This window comes from Cygnus olor, chromosome 5 (assembly GCF_009769625.2).
Source record: "Cygnus olor isolate bCygOlo1 chromosome 5, bCygOlo1.pri.v2, whole genome shotgun sequence".
Classification (NCBI taxonomy): domain Eukaryota; kingdom Metazoa; phylum Chordata; class Aves; order Anseriformes; family Anatidae; genus Cygnus; species Cygnus olor.
The window spans coordinates 28,758,583-28,784,531 of NC_049173.1; the positions used below are offsets into that span (position 1 = coordinate 28,758,583).

General features: G+C 39.3%; 1 protein-coding gene and 1 long non-coding RNA gene across 2 annotated transcripts in view; both read right to left on the bottom strand.

The window, feature by feature from the left end:
* TRPM5 (transient receptor potential cation channel subfamily M member 5) overlaps positions 1 to 11,578 on the bottom strand; it is a 39,537-nt gene extending 27,959 nt beyond the window's left edge. The window contains exons 1-8 of the mRNA XM_040557705.1: positions 11,420 to 11,578; positions 10,362 to 10,542; positions 8,626 to 8,792; positions 6,013 to 6,193; positions 3,795 to 3,859; positions 2,461 to 2,652; positions 1,061 to 1,160; positions 121 to 239 (exon numbers count right to left, since the gene is read on the bottom strand). Of these exons, the coding sequence (XP_040413639.1) occupies positions 121 to 239; positions 1,061 to 1,160; positions 2,461 to 2,652; positions 3,795 to 3,859; positions 6,013 to 6,193; positions 8,626 to 8,792; positions 10,362 to 10,542; positions 11,420 to 11,536 (1,122 nt within the window). The 5' untranslated portion in view covers positions 11,537 to 11,578. The remainder of the gene's footprint in view (positions 1 to 120; positions 240 to 1,060; positions 1,161 to 2,460; positions 2,653 to 3,794; positions 3,860 to 6,012; positions 6,194 to 8,625; positions 8,793 to 10,361; positions 10,543 to 11,419) is intronic.
* A 1,468-nt stretch (positions 11,579 to 13,046) lies between these two features.
* Positions 13,047 to 25,917, bottom strand: LOC121070480. Its single transcript, XR_005820104.1, has 2 exons — positions 25,857 to 25,917; positions 13,047 to 13,108 (listed from the first exon to the last, which is right to left on the bottom strand). It is a non-coding gene; the product is annotated as an uncharacterized LOC121070480 (long non-coding RNA).
* Between the last annotated feature and the right edge of the window lie 32 nt (positions 25,918 to 25,949).

A 25,949-nucleotide genomic window follows, 5' to 3' on the forward strand; every position in this document is an offset into this window, starting at 1 on the left:
AATCTCTTAGTGAGGAATGCAGGTAGTGCTGAAAACTGAGACCTTTTTTGGCAGTATGTTTGTGTCCCACACCCATTGGATTACATGCCGATTGGCCTCTAAGGCAATAAAACCTAGTACCTTCCATTCCACATCACCATTGAATATTTCACTTTTAGCTATGTCCACTCTGTTCCAGGCCACCGCCAACTTCAGTTCATCCAAATATTCCTGGGCCTCCTGACTGTGACTTTTACAGGCTGGAACAAATAAGAAAGACAAATTCAGTACTTTACACTAGTTACATTTAATTCAATATAGTATTGGCAAAATGAGCTCTTCAGTTATCACGGATTTGTGGGTCACTAAACCAGGAACCCTTCACAGGTGTTTTTTCTCCTAATTTAAGAAATATTAATATAAAACCTCATATTTTTTGAATATTTTAGTGGCTGAATTCTCTTAAAACATCAAATTAAATTAGTATTTTAAGAAAGACTCTGATCTGCAGAAATTGGGGAGGGTGAGGCTATTGTTTTTGTCTTGTTTTAATTAGCACATGAGGAATAGAATGTCTTTTTTCCCCAAGGCTAAAATTAGGCTAGTCTAACACAAATTGAAAGGGCTGGCAGAGCAAGTAATGTATTTCAGAAGAGACAGTGAAGGTTTTTTATAGAAAAACTTGGTTGTACTTGGTTGTTTCTGGAACTAAGGTAGTTCAAGTCTGCTTGTGTTTTCTGTTGTGTGTGTTGGTTTTTTTGTTAGTGGCTTGTAAATTGAATAACTGTTACAGTATATTTCAGTTCTTCTACTGCCTCCACTACTAAGAGAAGCAAGCAGTGAAATGAAGGACTAATTAATACTATACAATAAATAGCATGAGATTAAAAAGCAAACACTAGTTTAATGCTAGGTTCAAGAGCTAAGGTAACTGCCAGTTACTTTGTCAATAAGCAAGCAGAACAACTCTTCATTAGAAATGAAATCTTATCCAATAGCCAACTGAACTTGCTCTGTACAAGAATAAAATATATTTATGGCACAGTGAGGTCAAATAAAGTATTACAATTATTGTTCTTACCTTTTACTAAAGCTTTTAAAATGACTGTGTCTAGTTCTGAATCGTCTTGCTCAAAGTTGTGCAGAGTTAGAAGATGTTGGTGTGAAATAATGTTCTGAATCTGTTGGGAGTTGAAACAGAAATCATTTAACCCACTGTCTAAACACTAATGTCTAAGAGCCCAGTGTAGACCACATGTACAGCGTTTCCCGGAGAACTTGCATTCTAAATGCAAAGCTGAGGTTTGGCAAGAAGATGAACATTATTAGCTTTCCATATAAATAGGTCCTGAGGCAAGGAGGGAGTTGTCCTTTCCAGCATTGCATAGAATGATAGGAGGAACAGAACTTCCATACCCTGAGAACCAAGGCAGTGCTTTAACTAGATCTTTAACTCCTGTTCCTATTTGATTCATAGTCATGCTGTGATCACTAATTCTGCTTTACCTTTTTCTGCTTTGACATTCAAATTCTCCTCTCAGAGTTTTTTATTAGAAAGTATGGCCTCTAAAGCTTCTTTGAGTAAAAGTCATTGAATCTGACACATACAGTACTCTCCTTCTGACTCTGAGTTTTGTTTCTCATAGTGCAGCTGCACCAGGGCTTTCTGAGCATCTGGCAATCTTGCTTCTTGATGCCCTTCATCTCCTTTTCTTAGTGATCTGACAAAGTGCTCCCTAATGGAATTAGCATGTGGAATTTCAAAGCTAAGAATTACAGTGAGGACTGCAAAGAATATGTAGTGGGTGAGGTTGTGTGGACTTCATTTGTCTCAGAGGCATACAGTGTTCTTCAATCTTCACATGAAGACAATGTCAAAGTATTTTTTTTTGTTGTTTCTTAAACATTTATCCATAATGTCTTGAGGCACACTCACTGGCCTTAAACCAAAGAGTAAAGAAAATCTATGGATTTGTTTTGTCTTTCTTTTTTAAGAAGAATACAAATAACCAACAATAGATAGGATAACTTCTAAACACCCTTTGTTCTTAATTTATTCATGCATGCCCACAATTAGGTTTTCCACTTAACAGCTGTAGATCATGAATTAGGTTGCTTCTGTCACAGCTGCACAAGCTCCACAGCTGTGGAGGATAAATAATGCTTCATGTCCTCCAGAAGGACTGGGATTCTTGGGTGCTGGTTGTTACTTGAGGAAATAACTGAGAAAGAACAGAGCCCTTGGTGTTCAGCTGAATCACTAGGACAGAGTAGCTTGTATGATCAACTGACCCCTTGATTTTAGTGTTAGAGAGGTATATGGCATTAGCAACAGAGCAATGGAGTATCCAAAACTTTTGGGGAGTGCATTTTCAATCTGCACTGAATGGACTACTGAAGCTAGGAACGGTACAAGAGAGCTTGTGAACATGAAGCATGTAATTATCAAATATTTCATGCAGTTATCAAACATGAGCTCACTGTTGCTGTCCACTGGAGAATGTCCTTCCACAAGAAGCTTTCTGCAGGGAATTTCTCCTTAAATTGCTTTTCAACAGCTTCTGGCACGATAAGCTGTGGCTCATTCATGAATGCAGCTAAGATGTCAGCTGTACCTCCAGACCCTGCTAAGATAAGCCAGGGAGCAGAATTTTCCAAACCGATGCAAATCCTCTGTAGTTTAAAAAGTACATTTTTAGAATTCATACACACAAATAAAATGTTACGCAAAGAAGAAAGATTCCTTGCAAACTAGGAATAAATATGTACCTAAATCAGATTCATTCTGGAGTCAGTCCAGACTCCTCTAGACTGAGATTTTTTTTTTTGACTTTTTGTAGCAGATTGTCCATGTTATAAGTCCCTGATTATAGTGCTTTCTATGACACGTTCTGAGTAGCTAACCATCCGGATTTGGACAGGCAATGCATAAAACCTCTTTGTCCACGACTGGTTGTCTGTTTTTTGTTTTTCCCCTCATCTCTCCCCAGTCCTTCCCTACAGCTGTTTGTAGTTCAGCGTGGTCAAGTGCAAGAGGAGTGCTATACAGGAATTCTCAGTAGGCTTTTCTGGCTGCTAAACCTAGCTATGCATTCTGAAAACTGTATCTCTTTAAAGGTACAGTAGGGTATTTGTCTTCAGCTGAGAGTATTATCAAAAAAAAAAAAAGCCATGCTGACATTGACGGCTACAAAGTACTAAAATAAAATATCAGAAAAAGTAAAATAGATATTATAGAATATCTCCTAGTCAACAGGTTCTGGAAGTTGTGGAAGTGCTCAGAAAAATTCATAACTGATTCTTCACTGAACAGGATATGGGAACGTTAGCAGGCAATTCTCCAGTCTTCTATCATACAAGGTATTTTTGCTCAGGGGAAGTAGGACACTGTAATTTGAAAGTGGAATATCTAGAAAACCTGGCCTTGTGTTTCCTTGGAGCTCTGTGACAGTTCTCTCTCTTGCTGAATGATTAATTCTTTGTGTGTCATCTCAAGTAATAGCACAGTATTTCTACTCTACTAGATTTGAAGCTGACTTCTGAGGTTTTGTTCTGGTTTTGAATTTTTTCTTTGCGCTGTACTAGCTGGCAGTAGAAGCCTTAATGATCTGCTGGCACCTTTTCAAAATGAAATATTTCTTCCAAACAAAATGATCAATTTTAACATTAACAGAATTCAGTTCTTAACTGACGTATAGATCTAAATTTTGACTTTATGTAAAGTGCCAATTTGTCATCCAACCATTTTTCCAGTAATTATTTAGTATTTAGCACCAGTTTGGTTTTTTTTTCTTAAATTACAAACAGCTTCTTACCTCAAGTGTGCCTGGTCCTCCATTTACCAGTAAGCAAAGCACAGGAATCTCAATGCTACCTGTTCCTGTGAAATAGATGGTTTAAAGAAGAAAACAAAAAAGAGTTAACAGCTATCACAAGAACTATTGCTTTTCTGCTGTTCCCTTTAAAGTACTTCTATTATGTCCTGTTTCAGTACCTACCAAAACTTGAAACTGCAGGCAACTGCAGAAGCAAGTGGCAAAGGAAGAAAATAACACTGTGGCCCAGCAGACAGGGCCCTAGTCTAAGGTTCAGGACCAAGGCACGTTTGCCATAAACGTTCACGTGATCCCTGGCAAGTAGTTCAGTCTCTTCACACCACTGTATGCCTCAGCTGCAAAATATGGATATTGGCACTTCTGTACATCACAGCACTGTTGACTTAAGGTGTTTGTTTACCATATACTCTTTATCACTCTGATTAAACAGCCTAAAATATCATTCAGTACAGTCTAATGTGGTCACTATCAATAATATAATCTTTTATTTTTAGAGTAGTGTTATATTTAAAAGAAATGCCTGTGAAATATTTAACTTCTTTTATGGCTGCAGGGGAAGAAATGATGAAGGCATCCCTGTTCATCCATTCTCCCACAGGTATCCACGTATTTCTAAATGGCTTATACTGTAAACACCAAACTCAGAATTCTGAAGATGACTATAGATTGGCCTAAGAGAGCTCTATCAGAACAGCAGCATCATGAGATTAATGCCTCTTATAGTTGGAAGATAAAAAGGTATTTGGTTCAAATAGTTTTTTGATGTTTCCCTTTGTAGGTCTCCCGGTCTCTACTATTTGTTGCATCTGTTGTGGGATGACTACAAAGATAAGGTAGAACTGAGCTGTAGTTTAGCCATGATTGGCAGGTAACTTAATTTGTTTTAGTGAATGGCATAGTATTGTCATACCTCTTTAAGGTGCTATTCTAGTTTGAAAAGTGACCCCTATGACTACAGAATCCTTGGGAAACATTTGTGGTTTTGAATCTTCTTCATTTAGCATAGATTTAGATGAAATTTACCCTTCTGTGTGTGGTGGTGGGGAATTCTGATGTAATATTGGGGAAGGTGGGAAGTCCTTAATTGCAAAGAATATTCAAAATACAAAAAAAAATCCTTTGTATGATTTGTAGATATTTTAATAGGGAAATTCTGCATGACCTTATTATTTAGTTCAGTAAGGTTAAATGGGTTTGCTGAACTTAAATGAACGGTACTCATTTTCTTTATAGCAGATCTCACTGAACTCAGTATGCTCCAGTGAAATGTTTGTCAAATGAATCAGCATTTTTGGACAGAAAATTGTTCCACTGAGATTTGTTTGACCATATTGGTTTGCAAGCAGAAAGAGGCTATTTTCCAATTGTCAGCACTGCAACCTCTGCCTACCATTACAGTCCACCTGTGGTCTTTCCCAACTGAGTCACAAGATAAGCATTCTTTGGGTGCATTCATGCTCTCAGGTATATCTGTGCAACCATACTCTGGGCTATGTGATTGAATACTCCAATGATGCATGAAAATGTGAATAATTGAGCTCTTTCTCCTCTGTTTTAGCTGTGCTAGCACTGCAGGTATTACAGAAACAAAGGAAAGGTGAAAGTAATTGTATTAAGACTACAACTGAATTATTTCCACAAATCGTAACAGGAGGCCTGCCCAATGCTCAGTTCTCATTATAAACAAAGCTCACGTTGGTTTAGAGGGACATTAGATGCTATGCTGTTTACCCAGGATAAAATCTTATCCTGAAACAAATATGGCTTAAATTTTTTCAGAATGCTTTGGCAAGTCTTTTCTCCCAGTGTGGGAGCAATTCAAGACTGTGTGCGAGGGGATAAAAGTATACAACAATGAACATCCATCTCTTAGAGCCACTGGTTAGGGCACTTAAACCAGGATTTATTTTCCATCTGTTGTGTTTCGAGGCAATTTGAGAGATGCTTTGAAGGTCAGCTTTGAGCTATGTTTAAGGAGATGCGATAAATGTCAGGATTTTTGGTTCAAAGAGCAGCTTTTTCAACTTAAGTCAGCTTAGTTCTGCCTCTTACACAATGACAACTGTGTTTACTTGATCTTGCCTATGTAGATGGTAAAGTGAGAACTGGAGTTGCCTTTGATAAGGCCAGGGACCCACATGTATCCCTGTAATGTCACTATTATTCAAGCTATAGGCTGCTTGTATAGTCTACTTACCACCATACCCAGTGCGCTGTTCTGAAATGTGCTTTTCCAAGGTGAGTCGTAGTTCAGTCGTTCTGTCTGGATCCTCTGGTGTTACGTGATCCACCAAAATAAAATGGGAATGGTTGTGGTCCAGTGAATACAGTGGGCCTTGGACGTTATCATCTGATTGGTAATGTACAAGGCTTTCATCCTAGAGATAGGAGAAATGTGAGCATTTTCTACAAAGCACAGTCTGCATTTGTATGTGCTTCATCTCTATTTTTCATGTTGTCTGTGCCATGGCATAGAGCACCACTTTTCAGACACTTGAATAGCCTCTATAAAAAGGAAGGAGAAAGGAGTATTTGTTCCTTCTGAAAGGTGCTAGATGTGATAGCCTGAAAGCTGACGTCCCTGAAGTACCCCTCTCAGGCTCTGCAAAATATACTGACGTTTGTAATCATCTCTAGAAAACAGGCATTCGTGCAGAGGTGCTGGAAGTGCTTGTACAAATGTTTGGGGCCATGAGACTAGATAACTGTGAATGAAGCCTTAATGTCTCAGAGGTCTAAAATCTGCTGGCACAAACAAGGGCAAACCTGTTCATTTCAGTAATGTTTTCACCATGCTCAGACCAGTAGATAAGTCGGCCTGCTGACTATATCCATATTGATTTAAACACAGCGTAATTGACACGGTTATGTGAGGTCTCATGGTTATTCTTAATGTGGAAGCTGCATTCTAAAAATGTGACAGAGAACACAGGTACGTATAGGGCTTCTTTCCCTCTCAGCAGCTCTGGGAAGAGTAGAAATGTCAGAGGCTGTTCCAGGGGGCAAAAAAAGCAGTAAATTTGCATGTCCTTTACAAACAGCTAGTGCCACAAGTTTCTCTTGCCTCCCTCCTGCTCCTGTCTCGTTAGGGAAAGTTATCTTGAAGCAGTTATGTGCCTTCATGTTTTGTTTAGAGGGAGGATGTGCCTATATTCTGCTACTGTGTAACATTAAGCCTACTTGCCAGAGAGATTTGGCCTCACATTGGGACCCCGAGACACAACAATCAACTGAAAATAAACTCTCAGGGATTTTCCTATTTATTCACTGAAAATGTGGAAGTGATTGTTCAAGGATGTTTAATGCATGCCAGTAACACAAATGATGGAGGGACCCACTGATATCAAGGCTTGTTTTTCACCTTGCTAGTGTGAATTCTTAGCTCTATTTTATACAACAAGCTGTTCGTGTTAGTGTCAACTATAAGAAGAACCGTGTTTAGATCAATATCCCTGTCTATAGCTCTTTTTTTGTCCTAAAGTTTCTGACTAAGATCTAGAGTGTTCTTGTGTAGAAGCAGTGCCAGAAGTCAGAGGGTCAAGAGCACTCTCCACCTACTCTTTGACAAAGAATTTGGGCTTTAGTCAAGAGGGAGAAAATCTAATGCAATAAAAAGAACGGTGCACTTGTTTTGTAGCTACTGTTTGGGAAAGATCCAGGTGTGTTTTGATCACTTGGACTTGGAGGGAGGTGAAGCAACTAGTTTGCTCTTGCCAAAGGAACTTTCATAAACAAAATTCCCTAATGAGATTCTTTCCTCTGAGCCACACAAATAGGTTAAAGTCTTCCAGCTGGAGAGTCTCATCTGACAGAGCACATAGATACCTGTCCTTGGCAAAAGGGATGGAAAAGAGAGAAAACCAATGACAATAAAATGCAAATGCAGTCTGGCAGTCTCCCTGCTGATAGCTGGTACTTGCCAGCTTATCTGAGAGAAGAACTAGGTGCAAGTTCAAAGGGCTGTGTTTGTTACTTGCTTCTCAGCTAGAAGCTGAGAAGCAAAATAACACAGGAAAAAAAACACAGGGAAGTAAAATAACACAGAAATTGTCATTGTCACTACACACCTGTTTTACTGTTATAATAGTCCGCTTAGGACAGACAGTGCAGTGACAAGAATGTCATTAATTCCCTTTTCCACCTCCAAGTCAATTCATCATCAACTTGGCATTTGCAACAACTCTTTTGATTTTTTTTGTTAGTGTGTATTTGTTTTAGTGTTGTTTTGTGTGTACTTATTTTTTTTCCTCACAAAATTCAATTGCTTTGATCTGAATTGTGAAGTCCCCAGAACTCTCACCAACTAAACAAAATCTTGTATGGCTAGCACTTTTGGCCTGGCATGTAGAGAAGGTTTTGTGTATTAGACACCAGTTCAGTGACTGTTCAGGAGAACTGCAAATAATTACGGCTTGGTTTCATACTAGGATATACAGTTTTTACAGTATTTCTGAAATAACTCGGAATTCTGCGGTAGATGAACAAGGAGAAAAAAGCTTTTAAAGGCATCCTATGATGTGTGTTGTTCCTCAGGTTCACCCTTTTACCAGCTACTGAGCTAATGTCCAATACTGCCACCTGCTGGATATTTGCAGATTTGCTGCCAAGTGTAATGCACAGGGCATGGAATCAGTGGGGTCTAACGATTCTTCCTGCTCTTTGCTAATGTCTTTCTCTAAAACACCCTTTGAACCCCACTTTTGTTTTTAAGACAGCTCGATGTTTTGCTGCCTACTACTTCCAAACTTTGTAAACGTGAAGCTCACTTCTGAACAGTCCTGTCTCACAAGTAGAATAAAGGGAAAAATACCTTTGCGTTCTCCAGAATTTCTCTGTGCTGAATTTTTCCGAGGGAAGTTATTCCTATGGCGATCACTCTTACTTTGGATGAAGCACTAGCCAGTGCGTGATCTCGGACTGCTTGCACTAAATGCCTTGTTATTCCAACACGTAAAGCACTGGTAAAAATCCAGGCATCTGAAATTATTTTAATTGTTAGACAATTTCTTTGTAATTAAACAAGTTTGTGTGTCAAATAACATTATATGAAGTACTAGATTTAAGGTTTGTTTAGATAATCGGATAAGCTGCAGACAGATTTTGATAGACTGTAACTTTTAGAATTAAGACATACGCAGAATGTAAGGCTTTAACAAGGAAAAGAGAAAATTACGTGCCCAAACAAATGTGCTTTACATATCCTGCCATCTTTACTCTAATGTAAATATGATTATCTAGAGTGCTGCTTCCAGACTGGAGTCACTTACTGTTTAAATATGATCAGCAACATCACTACACGAGGCAGGTCTGCATGAGGAAGGGGCAAAGGGATGGAGAGGAGGAAGTTGTTGGCTTGAAATGAGGACCAGATAGGGAGAGGTAACTGTGCAGTCGCTTGTCTCTTCTGGTAACAAAAGAGGTTGGGCATAACCTGCCTAGTCAGGTCTTTTCTTCCTCTTATTTTCATGTGTTGGAGAGTGATTTTTTTCATGAGAGTAGGATTTATGACAGTATTGTTATGATAAGAAACAATTTGGAGAACCCTAATTAAACAGCTAATCAAGCATTTTTAAAAAACGTATCATAAAAGACCTGGAGATCTTAAAGTTGTCCAGTCTTAAGTATGGAAGGCAGTTGGAGATTAAAAAAAAACAAACCAAAAACAAAAAATTGTCCAGTACCAAAGTATTTTAAAAGTTTTGATGCTTGGTTCTTTCATTAGAAAAAGCAAAACTGTTAAAATCTTGTCTGGATCAGTGAAGCTACACCAAGAGCTTGCTGTGAAATGCTTACAGATAATTTCACTTCATTTTGCAGCTGTTTTCACAAAGATACGAGAAAATATATCATCATAAATATTAGCCGCTTCTCTTCAGATTTCCAGACATTGATTTTTGTTTGGTTTTATTTTTAAATGCATTTCCCTACTCTTGTAATTCATGTGAACAGCCAGGGAGAAGGTGAGCTGACTTATTTTCTGCTATGTTAGACATTTGTGTTAAGCATTAGCAAGGTCCTTTTGTTTAAACTTGAGTCTAAATTTTAAGTCTTTTGTTTCACTAACGAAGTCTGTTAAACTCTTACATTTGCAGAAAACAAATCTTCAAAAAATATAAACAATTGCAACAGGACTTTGACTGGTAACTCAAAAGTAAGAATGGAGAGAACAAGAATTATTTTTGACCAAATTAAGCTACGTTAAGAGTTGTTTTGTTACAACTTAAAAGTTGGACAACATATTTGGTCCTATCTCTTCAGTCTTTCTATTGTCATCTTTGAGAGAATAACCTCAGGTAATTTTACACTTAAGGAATGATTGCCTGGAGTAATTTGGTTTGAAATAGCTTATTTTTGCTATTTGTAATGCAATAACCTATTACAATAACATATATAAATAAAAGCTATTTAAATGCAAGTTGTAGGCTGCATTCAGCAAAGCCTTGAACTTCTAAAACAATCATGCAAGTGGGACCGTTGATGCTAAAAGATCATTAGGTGTGAGAATATAGGAATATAAATTTCTCCTTTAATGCCTAAAGCACTAACCTGTGCTTTGAGCTGCTTTTATGAGCCCTTTTTTTAAGGTGTCCCGTAGCCAAGGCTTCATCTGGAAATTTTCTTCTTCCCCTACTAAAGAGACGACCAAATTGGGAGCAGGTAGCTTCCATTTGTTGAGCATAACTTCGAATATAATTCCAGGATGAATAGTACACGGGACCTTAATAAACTTCAATAAACGAAAAATAATAATAATAGCACAATAGGATACAGTATTTTTCATGGTGAATGCAAAGGTAAATGTATCATAAAAATTAAATGTTTATTAGTACTCCTTGATTATTTGGAAACAAATTATTTGAGCGAGACCTGACAAGAGAACTAAGTAAACTAAGTACCAGGATTAATTTAGCAGGCTTCTGTAAAATTGTCATCTCATTAATCAGGTCAGTTCCATGGGTTCTGCTTTAAAGACTGATATAACATTCTCTCCTTTAATGTTGCTGCTCTTCTTTAACTGCCCTCAGTTCCTCAGCAGTTTAGCAAAGCCAAGAAATCTCTTTAGGCATTACTTGTTTCTGCACAAGCTGAAGTATTTGCCTGATTTCACGTAGGCAGCCCATTTCTTGCTGTGATCTTTTAGATTCTTATTGTGCTATGTGAATCTATTGCTTCTTCCTGTTCTATATATATTAGTGGAACAGGAGGAGAGAAATTTGAGAGCCTTAAAATACCTCAACAGTATGTTTTAAAAGTTGAAATCCATAGTGATTGATTACTTGGCAGAAAGTGGTTAAAACAGGGAAATGATGCAAAAATGAAGGAAGCTGGGCACGAGATTTTTTTTTTTTTTAAAAGGGAAAAGGTGTGAGCAACAGTACCTGTAGCAGGTCTGTGCGAGTCAAGTGATTGAGTTCTCTTTGTTAATAGGTCTCATTTTAAATTACACTAGTATTCATGAAGGTATGGTCCCTTCTTTGATTTCAACGTGGTGCCTAGCCCTGTGGTATATTGATCCTCACTGTTACAATCTCTACCTTCAATGCTAAACAAGTAACAGCTGAACAACAGCAGTGTTAAAGGATTAAAAGTCTTCCATACTGTACCTTTCCACGTTTCTTCCCAGAAGCTGTGAAGTCAATTTCTCCTATGCAATATGGCAGTTCTCTTTTGAAAGCTTCCTCTTTGTCGCTGCTGCAGAGCTTGGTTTCAATTTCCTCCATTGAATTTCTAAGTTGATCACCAGGTTGTTCACTGAAATGATTGGAGAACTGGAAAAGAAGTTGATTAAACCGGAGAGGCCACAAAATCCACAAATCCATATCTCGTTGAGTAGTTAACTATTTTACTATTTTAGTATTATGCTTAAATTGGAGGCAATTGTGTTGGATGTATGTACAGGAGGAGGCAGATTCCATACCAAAGCTTTGTAACTTAAGTTATAAAGAGGCATGGAGGAGTAAGACATCTTGAGTCTCAGCAGGTAGAAAGCTGAGTTACAAGGTACAAAATCCCACAATTTGTCCAAAGTCACATGTGATGTCATGGAGTCCAAAAGTAAACCTTCTACAAATTCTACAAGAGAAAAAGAGCTGCCTTGGCCACAAACTATTGCAAGCAATGGTTGAGCTGTGTCAGTGAGTGTCTGAGTCACAGTTTGTTGATGATGTTATGTATCATGCTACTAGACTGATATTATCCAACATGAACACTAAATAACTAAGTGATGGCATTGTATGCACCTGAAGATTACCGAGGAGAGTTTTGCTGTCTGTCTGCTCTAGGGATAGGATATTTATTCATAAGCCAAAGTATCTAAGATCAGACTGTACTTAACAGCATACAGTTCAAAAAGGGATGTGGCTTTGTCTATATGTGGCTACAGGAATGATAGCAAGTAATCCATCCTAGAGCAAAGGTCATATGACAGCAGTTGTTCTTCTGCATTACATGATACTGGAAGAAGTCTTCTTGCTTTCCCTACGTTTCCCCCCAAAGTCCAGTTTGACTGGACTGATATATTATGATTTGAAAAATACGGGTTTCAACCCGTCTGCCTTGTTTCTTTTCAAAAACAAAAGCAATGAAATAGCTCTCTCCCCTCTGCCCTTTGTCTTCACCTACATATTCAGTACATTATGTTTAAAAAAAAATCCTTGTGATAGTAAATCAGAAATGGTAATCAACCCTGCATTAATGAGACCATATTCATAAAATCTTTGTTTCCTGGTCAAAGAGACTTGCTGTCGACTTTAAAAGTAGGTCAAGCTAGCAAATCTCTTGTGGGTCCGTTAGGATCCTCCAGCAGAGGGAGCAAGCCCTCCAGCTGTTTCTTTGGGCTGACAAGTCTGGGAAGCCTGTATGAGGGCTGCCTCACTACTGCAGTCTCTGTATTCTTTTCTTTTCTGTTTTCCATGAAAAAGTTGTTTGGAGTTGCCCTTTTCTCAGATCTTCCTCTGAAAAGTGGTTATGGACCCTCTCATGATTTCAGTTTTTCCTTTTCAATTATAAACCACATCTTCCCCTCCCCACCCCTCAATTTTTTGACATAGATCCCTGCTTTAAAGATATTGCTCTCATTCTTCTCCCTGCCAGCACACTAGTTGCTTTTTGAGAGAAGGAAGTGTTTATTCTGAAAACCAGGATATCGGACTTTTCTGGGTAAGAGTCTTACCTAGAAGACCTTCTTTCAGGTTATCGGTAATGGTAGTCACAACAAAGTCCACCTTTTTGTTTAAGTCTACTTGGTCACCGGAGATGCAGCTTTATCTCCAAAGATCATAGAAGACAGTACTCTGGGGAAAAAAAATAGTTAATACAGAGTCATAACAACACATTTTTAGCAATTCTGAAGTACAGAAATCACTTCCTGGAATTTGGTGACAGAACAAAGGGTTTGATTAGAAACGAGTATTCAGGACTGAATTCATGGGGTACATTTAGTCACTATTCATCACTGTCCTAGATAGCGCGCACATGTCTGTAACTGCACCCAGGCAATGAACTCAGAACAGATTTACAAAGTAATCTGACCATTAATTTGGCCTCTTGGTTAGACCCCAAGTTGTTAATTTTAAGTCTAGTACAAGATTCTAATTTACAAAATTTGACAATGTGGTTATCCATGATTTCTCTTTTGGAACAAAGCATAGAATTACTGAGCCTCATAAGGAATCTTCTTGTATTTGGATAATTAATTTTGCCAGAAACAGCATATCATTTGGTTTTTAGTTTAGCAACAATTCTGGCTCTGGATGGTAGTAAACAACAGTGAAAGAGACAAAAAATAGATAAGATGCAGAAGCTTTGTTCATAAGCCTTTATAATAAAGACTGAAAAGTGAGGTAGAGACTTGCTGAGACTTGCAGTATGGTTGCAGTAACATACAGGTGTAAATGTTTCACCCAATGGTGCTTATGGAGCAAGGAAATTTTGCTTCAGTGTTTAAAGTTGTAGGGAAGATTTTTAAAGGCTATTCTATAGATACTGTGCTAGTGGGAGAATAATAAAAAAGTTCCTTACATTGAATATTGCAAAATCACCAGGAAATAAAAAATGCTGCGTAAGATTTGCAGCTTGGTTCTTGAGCATAAAGGCTGACCCACAGTAAAAGTTCACTTACTCTACAGTTGTTTCGGCTACTGCAGTGTAATCCCTCACTGTTACCGGCAGAATTGTAGAACATGGCATGGGTTTGTTCAGTACTGCTCACCCCTCACTTTGCACTGCAGGGGAGCTTCACTATATGCTGATCAGTCAGCACAGAGATTTCATTCTGTCCCTAATATTTGAAAAAAAAAAAAAAAAGAATATATATATATATGTATATATATATATTCAGAAGAGGACATAATCCAAGAGGAAATGACAGAGCTGACTGTTAAGCAAGCAGACATCTTGCCCATTGTCAATACACGGTTAGTTCCCTTTTGCTTATTAGAAGACAAACTGTGTAATGTAATTACAGGTTTTTTGGAGTGCCTTTCTCCTGGGTTTAATTCTGTCTTATTCTGCTTGGTTTTGGCTTTCACATAAGTCTCTGTAGTGGTTTCAAGGGCTATTGCTTTGAGACTTGAAGCTGTATTAGATTGCAATTGTGTCAGGTCACAGCAATTGGGTCAAATCTTTCTGGTCAAAGTCATGATGTTCCAGTGAAGTCAGCTTAGCTATGCTCAGCTTGCATCACTGTAACATCACTGAGCGTTAATTGTAAGGGTCTGGTATAAGCCCATGCCTTGGGAAAGAATAGACAGATGGCCAGAAACAGGAGCATAGTCCAAGTACTTTTGAATGAGAGGAAAGGTAGGGAAGGAAGCAAAGAAGAGACAAAGATTATAAGCTCAGCTGGGTGAAGAATCAATGGGGGATGAGCAGTACTTCAGCATTTTTTCCCTCACCACATATTATTTTCTGTTGAGCTTTTTTCTTAGAAAATTACAATTGATGTTTTTATCCTAACTTTTAAATTGTTTTGCTCTCCATTATCTGTGAGAATGCCACTCACTTAAAGGCATGCAGCCAAAGATAGTTAAGCAGTGAAAAAAACGCCACAAAAATCTCACCCACTCCAATCTGTGCATTCATATTTTAAATATGTTTTGTGTGCACATGTATACATCGAGCAATGTTACTTTAGTTCTAGTTCAGACTTAAGTACAGATTTTCTATCTAGGCTGCTGCTAGGTATTAAGTTTGTAGGTCAAATTCTGTCCTAGATGTTCCCGTTGACTATAAATACAAAACATCTATGGAAAGAACGTACCTCTAATGATTACCAGATTTGAAATATAACCTAGAAAACTATTTCTAACTAGCAAAGCAAGTTAAGACAATTATGAGGAAAAGACAATTGCCAGTTCCACCTACAGCTGGAAATGTGAGTCAATGTCAATTACGCTGAGGATGGCCTGATTAAATCATTCCAGGTGTCAGCCAGTCTCATGAATCATTATTTCTTTAACCTCATAAATGGGAGGTGTTAGAATTGTACCAGTGTACAATGAGTGCTTGTAACACTGGAGTTTGTGTGTCCTAATGCTCTTAGCCCTGCATTTTAGGCAGTCCTAACTTTTTATTTGGACATTCTAGATTTCTGGGATGTAGGAAATTGGCAGGTACAACTTCAAGGGGGTTGCAGAGAATCTCTATAAGAGGGATACTTGTGGAGATTCTTCCTACGTACGTGCCATTTTGAACTGTTCTCCCTCCTATCTTTGCTTCCCTACTCTTCCTCTGTCATGCCTTCTCTCCCCTGGTCTCCTTTTCACTGCTGCTTCATTCCCACTTACCTCCAGTCTTCTGGAGGATCTTTGCAACCACTGTCACTGCTACTTAGCCCACGGTGAATGTGCAGCTGTTACTCCATGTGTGGTAACAACAGGACAGATCACTCACCTCCAGATGGATGACAAGATTGTGGGTCCTTATCATCCTTCCTTTGCTATGCTTATAGATGTTAACTAGGGAGTTGGGCTCTGTCCGTGATGGGAACAGAGGCCAAACTGGAGCCTTCCAAACACGTCTTATGAAAATGAGCCCAGTGAATGGATGGCTTGACCTCAATTGTTGTCTTCAAATGTAATCGTTGGATTAAGAGAGTAGGCGTACGGTGTTCGTTAGCTCTCAGACTTAACAGTAGTAAGAATTCTCCTTCATACCAGTATGCGGATCAGCAGACTGGGGCACACCCTGACTAAATCACTATTTGACTCCCCCACCTACTCAAGGAGTACATTTGAATATGCAGGTGAAATGATTAAATATAGTAATGCAGCTGAGCCAGTACTGCTGCTCAGCCACAAAGCCCCCCTCTTAGCTTCAGTGGCAGATGGAGCAAATCCTTTTTTTTTTTTTTTGTTTATGCATTTTAGAGGAAGCTTTTGTGGAACAAAAAACTGTGCCAATTACCTGTGCAGTTCATCAGTGCAGGATGAGCTAGCAATCCCAAAGAAATGTGAACCTTAACTATTGATGAGAAAAAGAGAGGGCTCACAGTAACAATGCAAGTGAGGAATGAGGGGGAAACTGCAACAGAGACAAACACAATGAACTTCATGTGAGCAGGAATGTTCAGCTTCCCATGTATGTGACGGGATACAGTTGGCTAAACTTCAGTCCTATAGGAAAGGATCAAAGTGTGTCAGGCAAGACAAGCAAAAGTGAGAAATGCCATGGTGTTCTTGCAAGAGAGAAATACCATGTATGACGATATCAACAGGAGAGCCTGTGAGAAATTTGAAGTCACTCAACTGTGCATCAGAACAGCTTCAGCTGTGTTATTGTTTGGTTTGGGGTGCCAGGCTTGAGAAGAGTTATGGAGTAGCTGGAGAAGGTTTGAGCAGGAGCAACAAGAATGAACAGGGACTTCACTTAAATAAAAAGAAAATTGAACAAATTGGAGTTGCATAACCAGAAGTATAGAAGGGGAGGGATAAAGGGAGTGTAACAGCTTGTCAGGACAAAAAGATGGTAGGAAAGATATGGTATTAGTACTTATAGCTAGTATAGAAAGTAATGGGCTCAAGGTAATAATGGTAACGTGGCTGTCTGGGGGATAAAATAACAGTGTTCAGAGAAAGATTTCCCTGGAAAGTATGAAAACCCTTATAGCAGTGGTTAGGGAGCTGGTAAAGCAGTCAGGCCATGGTCCTTGACTGTGATGGGTTCTGTATGTTGTGACCCAAAGAACGTGACCTTAACCTGCATGTCATTGCAACCCTAAGAGCTGCATGTGTTTGTGGCTCTGATCATCGAGATGCATATATTCTTATGTAACTTTAATAATGGAAATGTTCCTATTGACTGTAGCGCAAGTACTCACTCAAGGAAAAATTGCATCAGTGAGTTTACTGGGTCAGTGCCAGCAAAAGAGTAATTCAATTATTTGCTTCCAGTGATAGCCATATTTTCTACTCCTGTCTTGAACTGAAACATAATAAATATGCAGAACAAAGGAGCAGGGGAACAGAATAAAGAAAACCAGAGAAGTGAAGAGCAAAGAATGCAAAATTCATATTCAAGGAAGTCTTTCAGCATGTGCTCTGAAGAAGAATTGGTAGAATCTAATTGGTGTGTATGTCTAAGTGTGAAGAAACAAGAATAGTATTTCAGTCAAGGGTAAATGTAATGGGGAAGGGGGCTGTAAGAGAAGACTGATTAGAAGCCGGGAGGAAAAAAAAAAAAATCTAATCATGGCTGTGGAAATATAAATACATAAGGTGTGAGGCCTTTGTAGAGACTTTCCTTAGGGAAAATAAATGCATACATATGGGAGAGGCTGATATATATGTGTGTATATGCAATTTTACACATTATCTAGCTTACATTTACATTCCAGCTTTGGAAAATGTTTGTCAGGAATTAGCACATTCAAATTCTGGAAACAACGCAAGAAATGTTTCTGCGTCACAGCATACAAACCAGGATCATCTATTACGATTGCCAAGGAATTGCCAAATCATGAAGGCCTAGGGATGGCCCTGCTTGTGCAGGTGAATTGGACCAGATGACCTCCAGAGGTTCTGTCCAACCACAGCCATCCTGTGACTCTGAAATGTACCATCAAAAATTGTAACCAGCTGTCCTGTGGGCTTTATCAAGTCTGTATCAAATAATTTTTTGAGAATTACATAAATAGAAAAAGGTAGCAAGAGAAATTTGACTTATAGCAAGTGCAATTATAATTGTAGTGTAGGACTCTTCTCTCGCAGTCAGACAGGAGGGCTAAGAAAAGCAGTTAAGTGCCAGAGGTGAAAGCTGGAGGGATACAACAAGTACACAGAAAATAACCTACAGAAAGGTTTCTCTATAATTTAATTAGGACACAGATACAGAGCCTATACTGGGGGTTGACAGCAACTTTGGGAATATGTTCAGTAACCATAGATTTTATGAGTGTGCAGACACAGGGCTAGGCCAGAGCAAATATTAACAGAAACAAGAAAATTGAAACAAAATCAGGTGAAGAAGTGAAGCACAGAAGTGACCTAATAAAATACAAGTTTGGGTTAGGTTTTCAGATACGTTTATGTGAACTACCCCACTAGAAGCTTTCAAAAACATCAGTGTTAGTTTTGTTTCTAAGTGAGGCAGCTGTTTAAAGAATGTTATCTGAAGTAACTTGTCTTTACTGAACATGTACGTAGTCAATAATCTGAACAAAATGTCAGAGGAGGAAAAAAAATATTTAAAAATCAAGCGATAAAAAGATGTGTGGGAAGACAGCCTGATTACTGAACCGGCACAGGTTTTGTTTTAACATGTGCTAGAGTATGTCTCTCAAGCCTGATTCTTCCTGTAACTGCCAAGGCATAAGGATGTGAGGAAAATCAAGTATTTGCAGGAGTCTTCCCATTAGTTTCTAGGAGTGTGACTTGTGGTTTGGACGGGGTTAGCACCAAGCCTTTAACAAATGAATGTGCAAAATGCTAATGCAAATATAGGTACTTTGTCTTTTTGTTTCTGTCTCCATCTGCTTAGAGCACCAGAGGCTATTTGAATAATGTACTTTTAGTGAGTTTGCAGAAATTTGCATATGGATGTCTGCCAGTAAATTTCATAGAAGTGGATTTATCTGGGGAGAAAACCAGAGAGGGTGGAGAGGCAATAAAAGGGAAATGAAGACATCAGGGAAGTAAATAATGGAAGGAGCAGATGGAACAGACTAGAGAAAACACACATCAATACTGCTCGATTAAAATGAAGCAATTGGCTGTCCTTATATAGCACATTGTATAAAGGGCTGGGGGGAGCTTGACGCTAGTTTCAAATACTCCTGGCCCTTCACTGCTCTGTTCCCACAGCATGGCATGCCACTTTGAAGCTGTGCCAACATAACTTTGTGTGGCCTCACAGTGAATCTGAGTTAACATAAAAAGAACTCATTTTTGCCAGGTCATTTTTCAGCAAAATTGGTTCACTTGTGTGTGCACAGCATGACACGCAAACTCCTGAGAATAATGTATTGTGAATCCACAGCCGTAGTTCATGCTGGAAGAAAATGTAAGAATATGGGAATGGTTCTGATTCATAACAAATGCCTTGGAAAGGACAATATTCAGATAAGGCAGGCAAAATCATACACGAAAAACTTAGCTGAAGCTGGCATGTACCTGGACACTTGACAAATGACTGCTATTGAAAGCAAAGGACACAATGTGTACTATTGAAAACAGAAGGATTAGAAAATAAAAAGGACCACTACTCAGGAACTGGAAAGGCTTGAAATAATCTACTGTGGCTTTGCTCAGATCAGCTAGTATTTTTCATTCCTTAGATCTCTAGTACACTAGACTTGTAGAATTTTCAAAAATTCACAGATTTGTTTCTCTTGAGGCCAACATCTGACTTCGTAAAGTCAGCCCTTAGCATTAAGCAAAGACCTAGTCTTTTACAAATTCCACTTTATAAGCTACGCTAAAATAATCTTTACCTTATTTCAAGGTTGTTGTGTGTACAATAAAAGTGTGCAATTTCATGCTTGCAGCCATACATTCTTTTTTGAAAAATGCGATTGGGGAGGGGGGTGGGGAGGAAGGAGGGCAACCAAACCTTCACGTTGTTTCCCTGTGTGACTGCTTTCATCATCACCTATTTATAAGAGTTTATTCAGTGCTTTAGGCAAATTTTGTAAGCTTGAAAGGGAAGTATATTCAAAACGTAGAATTTGTTTTGCATAAACCGTATGCAAGGTGTACTTCGAGAATTCCAAGCCTTAGGAAAATAATTTATTCTGTTTTGTTTCTTAAATACAACAAAATTGTAGACAATTTCTTTTCTTTTAACATTTTGAACTTGGTGCACTGTGCAAAAATGTTAGTGGCAAAATTGTTGATTTGCTGTTCAAATTTTCTCCTTGATAAGATGTGAATCCCTCTCTATCTTTTCAGTTAGCTAAAACACTGAAGTTGCATTTGGATATGATTGTTCGTTTCAGGAGGGCTTGAGCTTTAGAACCTAAGTGCTGCACACTTAGAAATCACACTCACTGAAGGCACCAAGATGTATTTTTACAACCTTTCCTAGAAATTTGGATCTCTCGCAACTCTTATAAGCCCTGGCAGCCCTCAACTTTAAAATATATGCCTGTCATCCACTACAATGAAGCCTGTCCTTTTTTTTTTTTCTTATTGATAGCATTTATTTTTAACTCAGGGTGGCAGCAAACTATAGCCAATTTGCTCTTTGGCAGTCTTTCTTAGATTTCTTTTCAGATAGATATAGATCAGATCCAAATGAATAAGGAGATTATAAAACTGCAAAGTACAGAAGAGAGTGTCTGAAGGTGGATGAAAATGGTTGACCCAGGGCTGTTAAGAATGGCTTCAGTGTACAGGAGAAAGATAGACCTCACTTAGGTGTTTGGGATACTTGAGAATATCTCTGACTACAGTCCCTGCCAGCAGATTAGCAAGAGACACATGCTGGCAGGCACAGGGATTCCAGCTCTGTTGAACTTTGTATTAAAAGTCTCCATTTTTCCCCCATATCTATATTCTTTCCCGATGTCTGATATCTATATTCTTTCCCGATGTCTGTAATGGTTCTGCTGGGAGGTGTACTCACAGCAGTACCCAGTTATAATCACCAGGTAGATATTCAAATGCAGTGAACTCTGTGCTTAACAGAGGTTAATGTGCTGTAGGAGAGAAATAAAATAGTAGATGCTTCCTTTCACTTTATCTTTATACACATACAAAGCGTTACCTCATTTAGTTTTTTTCCTGCTTGCAGGGTCTGGTTTTTATTGAGATGAAACGTGGAGATCAAGGAAAAAAGAATGCTTAAGCACAAACAAACAAAAAACCACAAACAACTGTCCTGTCTAAAAGTTTGCTACATAGCAAGTTGTATGAACCAATTTGTACATCAGAGATTAATTTTACTCTTCTCAGATGACTGTAAATGAGCAATATCCAACTGTAGGTTTCTTCTCTTGGATAGTGATTTTCTTTCTTTGTATTTTATCAAGGTCTGCTTACATTCATGGTCAAACTAGCCAACAAGACCATTAAACTATATAAATTTATTGGGTCCTCTAAAAATACCTCTTCCACTTCAATAGCCAAAGTTTCTGAGATATATTACACTGGGGGAAGCAGGAGTCAGTTTAGTTTTGTCCTGAAAAGAGCAATTATTGAGCAAACTTACTATTACAGATTTTTTTTTTTTCATTCTTGCATTTCTGCAGTGTATGATACATTGTTAGGGGGTAGTGTTTGTGGTGATTTGCTTGTTTTTTAAATACCTGTAGATCTAAAACACTGTGATGGGGAAAAAGAAAAAAGAATCCAAAACACTGTCAATCCAGTTTCTGTAGATGGATCTCTGCAGAGAAATGTATAGATGCTTGGGTACAGTAAAGAGATGCCATTGGTTTAAGGCCCTGTTTTATTATAGTAGCAATGTAGCTATAGATTTCAAATAATGTTATGCAGGAACAAGTTCTGTAGTGCTCCAATACATTACAACTTTAATTGGGTGTTACATTTGCCATAAATATGGCAGGCTCTCATCTGAACAATGGGCTAACTAATATGTTACAGATAAAAGGGATGATGAATTCTTTATCTGTCACAAAAAGAGGTTTAAAAAAAACCCAGTTACTACAAGTAAACCGTATGATCAAGATACAGCAAAATGCCTCAACTAATTAAATAAAAATAGAAATATGCTTATATGGCGTACTGTATGGTGTTGTCTGGGTTTCCTCAGGCAAGCAGATACAAGCTTACATCAGCTGTCCTGTCAAATAAGCTTCTGATTCCAGGAAGGAATCATAATCAGGAAGGATTTGATATTTGATGCTAGATCCATAAGCCATCTCCTCACAGGTTATGCCATAGCATGAGCCTATGCAGCAAGGAAGAGCTTAGATTAGCACTTCAGTAGTTACTATGTTGTTGGATACTCATGTTTGAAATGTAACAGAATTCCTATTAATATTTCTGCTATAAAGTTGGATTATAACTCTAGCTAGGGTAAAGTTTCTATAGTCGTGAAAACGTGGATCTACATATATAGAAGATTTGACAATGCTATTTATCTTTGTATAAGAAATGAAAAAAAATAGATGCACATGCAAGTTTTAATTAATTATAGGATGCAAGTACAGAAAAGCTTAAGAAGCCACTTTCTCACTTGCCACAAGTCTCATAAAAATAGCTAAGACCTAGAACTCTAATTATTATTAGGAACAGAAGTGCAGATTTAAAATGTAGTTGTTGGAACTCTTAACTTCTACAATTACTGTTGATGTGCTCTGTCCTACTCAGTGTTGGTTATGGCTGATTTGCCCAGAGAAGCTGTGGATGACCCATTCCTGGAAGTGTTCAAGGCAAGGTTGGATGGGGCTTTTAGCAACCTGGTCTAGTGAGAGATGTCACAGAATCATCTAGGTTGGAAGAGACCTCCAAGATCACCTAGTCCAACCTCTGACCTAACACTAACAATTCCTCCACTAAACCATATCACTAAGCTCTACATCTAAACGTCTTTTAAAGACCTCCAGGGATGGCGACTCAACCGCTTCCCTGGGCAGCCCCTTCCAATGCCTAACAACCCTTTCAGTAAAGAAGTTCTTCCTAATATCCAACCTAAACCTCCCCTGGCGCAACTTTAGCCCATTCCCCCTCGTCCTGTCACCAGGCACGTGGGAGAACAGACCAACCCCCACCTCGCTACAACCTCCTTTAAGGTACCTATAAAGTGCGATAAGGTCGCCCCTGAGCCTCCTCTTCTCCAGGCTGAACAATCCCAGCTCCCTCAGCCGCTCCTCGTAAGACTTGTTCTCCAGACTCCTCACCAGCTTCGTTGCCCCTCTCTGGACTCGCTCGAGCACCTCCATGTCCTTCTTGTAGCAAGGGGCCCAAAACTGAACACACTGCTCGAGGTGCGGCCTCACCAGAGCCGAGTACAGGGGGACAATCACTTCCCTAGCCCTGCTGGCCACACTGTTTCTTATGCAAGCCAGGATGCTGTTGGCCTTCTTGGCCACCTGAGCACACTGCTGGCTCATGTTCAGCCGACTATCAACCAATACTCCCAGGTCCTTCTCTGCCAGGCAGCTTTCGAACCACTCATCTCCCAGCCTGTAGCGCTGCTTGGGGTTGTTGTGCCCCAGGTGCAGGACCTGGCACTTGGCCTTGAACTTCATACAGTTGGCCTCAGCCCATCGCTCCAGCCTATCCAGATCCTTCTGCAGAGCCTTCCTTCCCTCAAGCAGATCGACACACGCACCTAACTTGGTGTTGTCTGCAAACTTACGGAGGGTGCACTCGATCCCCTCATCCAGGTCATTGATAAAGACATTAAAGAGAACTGGCCCTAGTACTGAGCCCTGGGGAACTCCACTAGTGACCGGCCTCCAACAGGATTTAACTCCATTCACCACAACTGTTTGGGCCCTGCTACCCAGCCAGTTTCTAACCAAACGAAGTGTAAGCCAGTCCAAGACAAGAGCAGCCAGTTTCTCGAGGAGAATGCTGCAGGAAACGGTGTCAAAAGCCTTACTGAAGTCAAGGTAGACCACATCCAAAGCCTTTCCCTCATCCACCAAGTGCGTCACTTTGTCATGGAAGGAGATCAGGTTTGTCAAGCAGGACCTGCCTTTCATAAACCCATGCTGACTGGGCCTGATCATCTGCTTGCCTTGCAAGTGCCGCGTGACGACATTCAAGATAATCTGCTCCATGAGCTTCCCTGGCACTGAGGTCAAACTAACAGGCCTATAGTTTCCCGGGTCTACCTTCTGGCCCTTCTTGTAGATGGGCGTCACATTTGCTAGCTGCCAGTCGACTGGGACCTCCCCTGACAGCCAGGACTGCTGATAAATGATGGAAAGCGGCTTGGCCAGCTCCTCCGCCAGTTCTCTCAGCACCCTTGGGTGGATCCCATCTGGCCCCATCCACTTGCGTACATCTAAGTGCTGTAGCAGGTCGCCAACCATTTCCTCGTGGATTGTGAGGGGCATAGTCTGCTCCCCATCCCCTTCCACCAGCTCAGGGTACTGGGTATGTAGAGAACAACTGGTCTTGCTGGTAAAGACTGAGGCAAAGAAGGCATTAAGCACCTCAGCCTTTTCCTCATCTCTCGTCACTAAGTTTCCCCCCACATCCAGTAAAGGATGAAGATTCTCCTTAGTCCTCTGCCCACGGCAGGTTTGTGTGTGTGTGTGTGTGTGTGTGTGTGTGTGTAATTAAATGATCTTTAAGGTCCCTTCCAACCCAAACCATTCTATGATTCTATGGTTACAATACTGATTTTAAAAAAAAAGCATAGTGTAAAAGGCAGAATAATATTCAACGTAAAACTGAAGCAGTCTACATATTCATCTGGGGTGATGCTAATTAGCAGACAGTCAATTTATTTCTCCAAAGGTCTTAAAAAGTCTATTTTAAAGGTAAAAGACCTAGTGTTTTTAAAAACTGTGTACCTGATTTTAATTAGATGAGCAGTTCCCTTGAGCTATCTGCTAGAATCAAAAGAATTCCATAAAGTTAAAAAAAAAAAAAAAATGAGGATGAGTTTCACCTTTGTTTATTAATTCTTTTTTAGTTTACTGGGAGATCATGCTTTCCCAGATGAAGAGTTAATGAAGAACAAATTTAACCAAACTCTGGCCTGTCAACATTCCTGCCTGTGTTCCCTGTGATCCTGTCTGAATGCAGGGTCTTCACAGGCAGTTAACTGCGTTTTATCAGAAACCTTCATAAAAAGGGCTTTTTCTAACTAAACTCTGTTACCTAACATTCAGAAAACCAAGTCTGTCCTGAATGCAAGAGGAGAACTGAACAGCACAGTGCACAGATATGTTAGGTGTATGCTCATGCCCTAAGCTCGTGGGGCTGGTAGAAGAATCCCATGGAGCAGAAACCTGCAGAGTAGGACAGCAGAAAGCATGGGTACACCTTTCTACTCTGCTGTCTCAGAAACAGCTGTAGAGTAGAAACCTGCCTACTGTACCAGTTCTGCAGTTTGTTATTATCAGACCAAAAACAGTAGCCAAGGATCAGGTAGATAAAAAGTCTGTGAAGATCTGGAGACTTATTCTTAGTGCAAGCTGAAATGTCTAAACGGTGGAGAGTGCAATAATAAAACATTGTTGAGGTCTAATTGCAGACCAAAATGAATACAGTAAGTTAGCTACTATTGGTGTAAAAACATGTTTTCAAGTACTGAACAGAAAAACAACTGATGGAAAGTGATCTGGATCATGGATGAAGAAAGACAACAACTAGATTGTGAAATTCCTAATGCAGAAAATCTGGAAGTTTTGCATCTATTTCACTAATCAAAAGGAGGAAAGAGTAGCAACGGCTATTTTATGTCACTGCTGATTACTCACAGGTGATGAAGGGAAAATAAAATGTTAAGTAACTATCTCTGCTTAGCTGAATCACAATCATCTCTTTTTAAACTTTAAGAAAATCTGCCTTTCTCTCCCAGGGAGAGAGAGTCACTCTAAAGGCTCTAAGTAAATACTAGCAATGCACATAACTCTTACAGGGCCTATATAAATTTATATAGTATAGCTAGTGATCCTACCTGCTGGCAGTTCTTTGCAGTAGGCATGACTCTCCACCTGTAATGTTGAAGTCGCACTGAGGTGGCTGTTACCAATGCTATTTGATGCTGCTC